Source organism: Bidens hawaiensis, unplaced genomic scaffold (assembly GCF_021521415.1).
Source record: "Bidens hawaiensis isolate Kalapana, Puna unplaced genomic scaffold, B.hawaiensis_p1.1 tig00011511_1, whole genome shotgun sequence".
Taxonomy (NCBI): Eukaryota; Viridiplantae; Streptophyta; class Magnoliopsida; order Asterales; family Asteraceae; genus Bidens; species Bidens hawaiensis.
This window is the reverse complement of record NW_027491902.1, coordinates 131,723-141,064: the sequence shown is the minus strand read 5'-3', so window position 1 is coordinate 141,064 and position 9,342 is coordinate 131,723. Positions and strand designations below refer to the sequence as shown.

General features: G+C 34.7%; 1 protein-coding gene across 1 annotated transcript; it reads right to left on the bottom strand.

Moving 5' to 3' along the window:
- Positions 1-3,880: 3,880 nt before the first annotated feature.
- On the bottom strand, positions 3,881-5,123 carry LOC143538224 (uncharacterized). Its single transcript, XM_077031829.1, has one exon. It carries the CDS (start codon positions 5,121-5,123, stop codon positions 3,885-3,887), a length of 1,239 nt encoding a protein of 412 aa, XP_076887944.1. The 3' UTR covers positions 3,881-3,884.
- Positions 5,124-9,342: the final 4,219 nt, after the last annotated feature.

Genomic DNA, 9,342 nt, shown 5'->3' with positions numbered 1-9,342 from the left:
TCAAACTTCAAGTACACAAGTTCAAAACAAGGAACTAACATTTAATAAAAGAAATTTTAACTTGTTCAGTTATTTTGATAACCTAAATCTAGTGTCTTCATCAAGCTTCAACCTCTAAAATCGTACTTGTAGCATGTATATAAAATAAAGTCAACTAACAGGTAGTTGGTGAGAATCACACAAGTTTGATATATACGTTAAGAAAATCATACAATTCTATGAACAAGTGTAAAATGCAAGTAAGGTCTTTCAAGTTGGTAACAACCAACGTACTTAGATAATCGCATGCAAGGTCATTTCCAGTTGGTAACAACCAACGTGCTCGGATCGGGGGTCCTTTTTCCACTAATAACACGATGGTCCTGAGTGCAAAGGGGGGCGTATGATCATACTTATCACACGAAATTGAAGTTGAAATGAAACAAGTAGTCAAGTAAACACACACGTTCATAATACGAATTGTAGTTTGAAAATGAGTAACTAAGTAAATACTTTGAATGGGATATACATGCTACCCCCCAAATTGTAAAAGCGTTTAAAAGGGGTGTGAGAAACTCACTATTGATATTGAAGCGGTAATAAGAATATAAGTCAAAAACGCGTCAAAAAAGTCGAAACGGGTGAACCCCACGAACTATAAATAAAATAAATACGAAAATTTAAATACTAATTAATGGGATTATAAAAGTTAAATAATTTTGATTTTAGGAATTTGCATTATTTTAATATATTTTATAGGTGTTTTATAATTGATTTAAGTCTTAACGGAAATTTTGACGATTTATATTATTTTAATATTATTTAATTCCTAATTTTTTTATTAATATAAGAATAATATTATTGCAAGGCCCGGATTTTAATAGTGTGATTTTATCTCGAACAATTACACCATCTAATTATGTTAACGAATTATAAAGTTTAACGAAATCGTAATTAACAATATAATGTTAATCGGGTTTGACGAATGTGGAAGTTAGGTTTTAGGTGAAAGTGATAAATTATAATTTATAAAAAATTTTATTTAGGTTAATAACTTTATTTGATTTAAAATAATCTTTAAGAATTTATTTGGTTTAATATATAAAAAGGAAAATGTTTTAATAAAAATAACAAAATTAATGCACTGACTCGGGTTCAAACCTAGGTTTGATGCACTATACCCTTGACTCTTAACCATTTGGACCAGATTACAAGTTGGATTTATATCAGAAACATAAATATTTATATAATAGCCATTACAAGTTCATCTTCTTCCTTAACCTTAGAATTTTAATTCCTCAAATTCGTTCTATGTTTTCTCAAATAAAGTTAGAGGTTTTATTAATTGGCTAAAAACAATGAAAAACCATATATCAATTACCTATTAATGTTCTTGGTTGAAGGTGAACGGAGACTCGTCGGAAAATGATTTGGACGGAGAAATTAGGTTGCTTGTATAACAATGTGATTAGATGATATCCCGCGTTTAGTTCTTGATTGAGGGTCTATTATAGCACCAATAGGAATGAAATGAGTTAATGACTCGTAATTGCATTTTGATAATAATCCGGTCGGTTTCATGATTAATCATCATTATTTGGTTGTTATTATGTGTTATGACCGATGATTAACGTTAGCCGTTAGTGGAGAATGAAGTTACAAGTTTTAATTTGAATTAATAATGCGCTTTGATTGTGTTTATAACTTGTCGGAAAAGTTTGAACGTCGCTGATAACCACCTGGAAAACGCGAAGGGGAACAGGGGGCTGGACGTGTTATATTATTATTATATTATATTTTAATCAATTTTATACTTCTGGTCCCAATATACATTTCCAACCTTGAACTTTTGAAATGCTATAAAATGAAAAAGAATTTGTATAACTTGGATAACTTTTCGTAATATACCCGTACAGTTTGCGGATTGTTTAAACTTTAAAACTTGGAGTTTTGTTAATTGATCGAAAATAATAGAAAATAAACGAACGATTAACCTAAATCCTCAAGAATATTATATTATTGATAAATAAGCATTCAAGAATGCATCAAAACGACAAATTGGGTCAGTTTAACAAATATAAATACAAATCCAACTACAAATAAAAATGACGAATGTCACATGTGTGTGTAATATATATATGATGTGATTATGCAATATTTGGTCACAACACCACTACACCTCTAAAATGAAAATCGATCATCTGCTGACGTAGCGCCATGTGTCGAGAATCACCCTTTTTTTGTAGTCCTCCACTAGTGTGTGTAGCGGGGCGGCATTCCAGGTGACAAAGGGCGAAAAAGGCATGGAACACCCCCCCTAGTGATATGTTAGGCAACAAGGCGTATTTGTTGCCTGGTGATGAACGGAAATAATAATAAAATAAAATCATAATGTGACCATTGGTAGCCCTCTACATGTGAAGATCGCCCCTACAACATCATAACACCCTTAAAACAAAAAATTATCCATTTGTTGATTAGGCGTCGCATGTCACTTATCCCCCCCCCCCCCACCAATTTATAGCTCCTGACTACACATAGCCTTATAGGTTCCACATTTTTTGTATGTTACTCACTTCATATTTTATTAAGGGTAATGCTAGAATATAAAGGGAGACAAAAATAAAAAGTGTGAGGAAGATTTGTGACCACACAAAAAATTTCTTAAAATTAAATTAAAAAATATTAACAAAAAATCATGATTCAAAATATAAATAAAAAACAAAAAAACTAAAATGTTTCCCCCGTTATTCCAGTTCAAAAAAATTAAAATAAAAAATAAATAAATTAACGAAAAGTCACAATGGCAAGATCAAAGACACAATAACGAAAATGAACAAAAGACACGATTATAACTAAAAACGACATAATAGATCGCAAAATATAACACAATGTTGAGTAATATAACACAATATCAATAAAAAAACACAATTTCAAGGAAAAAAGACACAATTAATATTAAAAATAAACACAAAACACAATGATAAACAAAAAGACACAATGATGTTTTTCACTCAACATTGTGCTTTTTTTAGAAAGATGGTGGAAACATTTTTGTGTTTTTATTTTTGTTTTTTATTACATTTTGAGTTATGATTTTTTTTTTATTAATTTTTCATTATTTTTTTGAGAGGTTTTTTTTTTGCTACAAATTCTTCTTATTTTCTTATTTTTATCCCTGTTTATAGAATAACTTGACCCTTTTATTAATATTATTATAAGCATGAAAAGGTTAAATAGTATAAAATCTGAAAATATAAATTCATGTTTCTTTCTATTAACTAAATCAAATATAGCCTATCAAAAATAAAAAGAAAAAGAAAAAAAACTAAATCAAAAATAGGTCAAGGTAGTTTCCTTGACGCCGTTCTAAAAAGCTGCCACAATTCACCGGCACCGGCACCCGCTCCGGCATCTAATTGCTGAAACGGTTTTATTACTTTTATAGACTGTCATTCTCGTTTCACAACCTCCAAACACTAATTGTATTTTATTTTCACCACAAGATAACCGTTTATATTGTATACAAACCAAACCCATGTTCAAATAATATATTATATATTTAATCAGATTCCTTTACTGACAACATCATATTTGCATTCAGTTTTTAACTATTTCGTTTCCCTGCACACATGAATCATTTCATATTGAATTCAACAAACAAAATAATAATAATAATATTATTTGAAGATTGGGAAGAATCTGATTCTACCATTTGGAATTAGCAGGAAAGAAATCAACAAAAATAGATACACTATCTCTAAATCTAGATACCTAATGCTAATAACCTACACCATTACCATTACCATTACCATTACCATTACCATTTTTGATTAATCCAATCCAAGCCTAATAAAAAAAACATGAACCCTAGGTCAGATCAAAATATTACCCAAATCATCCTTTCAATTAACAAACCGCTGGCTTCGATTTGATCCGACAATGTTGGTGCTACAACCTTCTCGTTTCTGCTGTGACGAAAATATCGGAAACCCGAACATAGTTCCGGATTTCGATGAGCCTCTGAGCGAGCACACCGGTACATTTAGCACCGGTGTGATTCGTACATTGGCCGAGTATGATCTCTCCATTCCTTTATGTTTAAATCTCGGTCCACCGTTGAAACTACTAGGACTACTGGAACTCCGTTCCAAATTGTGGAACACGATTTTTCCTGATGAACTCATCCGCGGACTGTCCACTGACAGTCCACGGCTGGCAGCTGACGCGCTGGCTGTGTCAGCTGACCGACGAATAGCTTTCCGTCCAGCGGGTGCTGTCGTTGATTTAACTTCGGTTGTTGACTTTGACCTTGACTTAGTTGACTGACTTGACTGTGTTCTGGTTTTAGTTTTCAGCATTCGTGTCTTCGAACGAGTGTTGGGATATGTGTTTGTTTTACCAGGTTTATCGGAGTCAAGAGATAACCGAGGGAGATCGTCTAGATCATGACCGGAAGAAGACGACGAAAGAGACGGCCGTGATGAGACGGATACTGATTCGTTATCCGTTAGTAACGGAAGGTTGATAGACGAATCATTTGACGATTTTGAGCTCCGATTGAGTAACTGTCTAATAGACGATACAGACGTTCGCTTATTATTATTATCTACCTTATTATTATTATTATTATTATTATTATTATTATTATTATTAGTGTTTTGATTAAGCTTTCGGAAGCCGAGAAGCTCTTTCCACCGGCTGGAACACCTCGGGGCTCTAGGCGAAAACAAGTACGGATCAGCGGCAAAGGCGTCGTCCGTACTTCTCCGGCGAGAAAACGGAGTATCAGGCACGACTGTAGGTGATGACGTGGCAGCTTCCTGACGGATAACTGACAAGTGCAGTGGAATAAGCTTGCCGTCGGAGAACAGCTCATCGGCCGGAAGCATCATAACGGAATCGTCAAGCCTGAACTCAAATCCGTCAAACTCGTCCGCCAGATCTGTAATATCCTTCACCGGATCTTCGGTTCTTGAGTCTGCCATGTCAGAGAGATCTGTGATGTTTTTCGCCGGGGAAGATATCCGTTTGGATGCATCTACTTCACGGCCGATTGAGAGCCTCGGGCTGAACCAGCCGTAGGATGAGTACTTATTATTCTCTGGTGATATTCCAATTCTATTGAGGCAAGCGGAAGCCATAAGAATAAGTAACGAGAATGAGAATGGAGTGGATAGTTTAGCTAGGGTTTAGTGGTGGCGACTGATGTATATAAATAAGGAGGAAGATGAGGTGGGGCCCACATGGCAACAAGCGCTCTGCATAATAAGTCCAAAAAAGCGAGTGTAGGAATTAAAATAATAATAATGTAAAAAAATGGGGTTTTGTTGGAAAGGAAGGTACATGGAAAGTATCTGAATGCCAATTTTACTTCAATTCTCCCACATGGATATTCTGTCTCCTCAATTTATTATCATTTTTTCTTATATTTCAAATGGAATATTGTTTATTTTTACAAGCTTTTTATTATATTTTACAGAAATGTACCGTTAATGTGTTGTATAATAGTTAAGTATTATTTTTTCTCTTTACAGGATACATAATTATAAATGTTATGTTGCTAATGATTTAGAAGTAGTAATTATTCATTATAATAAAGCCTTCAAATACAAGAAGTATCGCATCCCCCCTCCATCCTTATCCCTACCTCCTATAAGTTAGTCATCACACAGCATAAAGATATAAATTGAAATTCGGATATATAAAATGAGCTAACCTTGTTGTCTTCGTGTTAACTTTATATATATTCAAGTTTCACATGTAAACCAAAAAAAATTAGAGGGTTTAAGGTTAAATGGGAGGTTTTTCTCGCATATAACGGTTTCCTTTTAAAGATGAAATTGAGATAATCGGGTGGGTCAGTGACCCGCTAGTGAGCCATATGTTAGCATAATAAAAACTTTATTATATATTAACAAATATGATTATGTAACAAACTTAAACTATTTAGTTATTTTAATAACAAAACTTATTAGTTTAAAAATAAATTTTGTGTATGACTATGTATAGTGAAGAAGCTACAAAATAGGGGGATATTTGACACGTGACAAGGGGTGATACGTAGCCCAGGGATGGTGTTATAGCCCAAAAATCACCCCTACCTATAGTTGATCACCACGTCAGCGTCTCCATAAACACATATTTGTCAACACCCCCCCCCCCCCAACCCAACCCACCCACACGCGAACACACATTTATCGCCCCTTTGTCGCTTAGGGGGTGGTGTTATCGCCCCTTGTCGCCCATATTTGCCGCCTCACTACACTTAGTCTAACTGTTTTAAACAAAAAGAGTAAACAATACATAAATTTAGAACTTTAAAGTATTAATAGGAAAATTTTAAATAGCTTTTTTCAAATAAGGCGAGGTGTCCATGTCAGCCTGTAAATAAGTGTGTCATATTTAAGTGCATGTGTATGACATGATTTCGGGACCACAGCCGTGCCGGGTTTGACCTGCCAAACCTAAACACAACCCATTTATTTTACGTAATAAATTAAAATATATTACTAATGCAAAAAAATTAGAAATAAAACTCAAAACGAAGCAAGCTCAGTATTCTGCGAGCTCAAGCTTGACTAGGCTCCCTAAGCACTTAATTCATAAAAACCCCTAAGAGGATGTATTAAAAAATTTAAGTAGAAAGCTACGGACACTATTAGCGACTGTTTTTGTCGGATTCTAATCACTATATATGTAGGGGTGTGAAACGGGTTAAACCTAGACCAGAACTGGACCGGACCGGAACCATGAAAGAGCTAAACTCATATCCGGAACCGGACCATTTGTAAAAGGGTTGGTTCCGGGTCTATACCGGGTTGACGGGTCGGGTACAAGAGTTTGATGGATACAACCCGTTTAGCAATTTCATCATTATGTAAATAAGTTATACACCTACCAAGTACGCATTGTATATGATGAAGTAATTGATCCTTGATGTTCGATTACCGTATAAAATTAGTCAACAAACCTTATTTTCTCATTAAACAAAGAAGGAATAAATAAATATACAATGAAAATCCAATAAACTAAACTAGGATTGAATACTACAGGAGCACTATTTCTATCCAATTTGAATACAAAATTCAAACTAAAATAAATAATATACAAATAGCAAGGCCTGTGCTTATCGTATTCTAGAAAAACTAGGAACAAAACCTTATTTCACAAGTGTTTTAGTAAAAATTTAACAAATGCAATTTCGTAACCAAATTAGTGAGTGAGGCGTGGTGCTTGATTGAAATGAATGTAAAAATGCTAGAACACGAGGATTTGTTGCGAGGAAAAAACCCGTTATCCTGAGGATAACAAGAAAAAAACCCCGGGTGGTGAAAACTATCACCACCAGTTTATTAATAATCGAAAAAGGTTACAAGTGGTGGAGCTTTTCTCTTTGGATCGTGTTACAGAGTGTTGCTACAGCTAGAGTGTAAAGTTTGTGTAATATGTTCCAGAGATAGCTCTATATTTATACTGAAATTCAGCTAACTAACATGCCTAAAAATCAGGAAAACCTAGACTACTTCTTAATTAGACGTTATTCCCTTATTAAGCACGTTCTCCAGGTTGTTGCTAGTGGTCCGAGTCTTCAGGAAGACATGTGCACGTTATAAGACATGGTAAACATCAAAGAAAGGCGATGGAACCGTTAGTACAATAATATATTAAGGGTACCTGTATCTTCGGAAGATACTATATCCTGGAGTTATCCTGAATATATTGTTTGCTTAGGATACCGAAAATCCGAGCCTTAACAATTGTCCCCAAAATTGACGGCTGTTAAAGGTGGTTTACAGTTGTTGATTTTTTGAATTTCGAATTATGCAGATGGAGTGGATAAGCTACACGTGTCGATCATCCGTAGAACCGTTAAAACCCCTTTGTTATCTTATATTTATCTCAGATAAATATTTCAAACCTTCACCCGATCATTATCCAGGTATATCTCTTTCTTTCTTTGCTCTTAATCTTCAACCATATTCCTATCCTGACTCAGAATGGCTAAGGAGGCTAAAGATGCTGGCCTGGACACTCCCTTCTGGGATGTGGCTACTTGGGAAAAAATCGTGGCGGAGCTGAGCAGGGAAAACGTGGAAGAGTCGGGGCCAAGTGGACAAAGTGGCTGATGAGACGGTGAAGGCGATCAGCTGGGCAATGATGGCGATAAAGTCAAGGCCTGAGCCTGGTTTTTATGAATGTTTGTTTGTGGTTTAATGATGGTTGTAGTATGTTGAACAATTTCACTTTATGTTTGAACAATGCTGCTTTATGACAATAGGGAAACATGGGTGGAGGGATCTTGGTTTCAAGACGAAGCCCATATTACCCAGAACTTTGGAAATCTGGTAGTGTCTGGGTGGAAGGGTCTTCTGCTTGTTAAGAACGAAGCCCGGGCATTGCCTTTTTATTTTCTTGCACTTTTCGTTAGTAATGGCAATCTTTTGGCTTTTATATTGTGTGTTGTTTGCGTGATTTTTTAGAAAATTATCTTGATATGTTTCAATTGCAACAAGTCTAAAATAGTTTTAAACGTATCTATTTTCAGCATGATATATCTTGAGGAGAATGTATCCAAAAAAATACTTTTTTAGGACTTATTTGTTTAAAAGTACAATATCTTAGAACATTGTATATAGAAAAGATATCCTTAAAATTGGTTATTTATAGCAAAACATCTTAAGTATTATGTATCCAGAAGACATATGTTTAAAACTTCTATAGATTAGAGTTGACACAATTAAGTCGAAAGATCATATTTCAAAAGAAAATAAGATGTATGGAAAAATTAGATATAAAAGTGTACCTTTGTAGCAGATATTAAGTTAACAAACTTACATATGATATACCCAATTGTTGATCTTTTTATGCACCATGCTTTTAGAATTTGCTAAGTTAAAAACAACTTAGTAACATCTCTACACTTAGCGACCTGGCCGATCTCCGATCTGTCAAAATAAAGTTAGATAATTCTGGCGATAAAGCCCATTTACTGGCGATAAAGCCTTTTTACTGGCAATAAAGCCTTTTTACTGGCGACAAGGCCTTTATTTGAGAGACATAAAAATGTCTATACCTTAGATAAAACTGGGGAAAGTCCCAAACCTAAGCGACATGAAAATGCCGAAACCTTAGATAACATGAAAATGTTATAAACCTTAGTAGCGTATGTGTGACACATCTGCCACTTATCTTGAGGATCCGATCTATAGCCAACAACAACCAGATTATCAGCTAGTCTGGTCCGGCTGCCTCGAACTATAGTCGAACATCGTGCACTCCAGGCGGGGTGTTACCCAATTCGTTAGAAAGGTGAAGACCTTTAAACCTTAGAAGATATCAAGGATATCTTATTCGTGCACT

Coding starts and splice junctions, on each gene's coding strand:
- LOC143538224 (XM_077031829.1), bottom strand. CDS start 5,123: ATGGCTTCCGCTTGCCTCAATAGAATTGGAATATCACCAGAGAATAAT.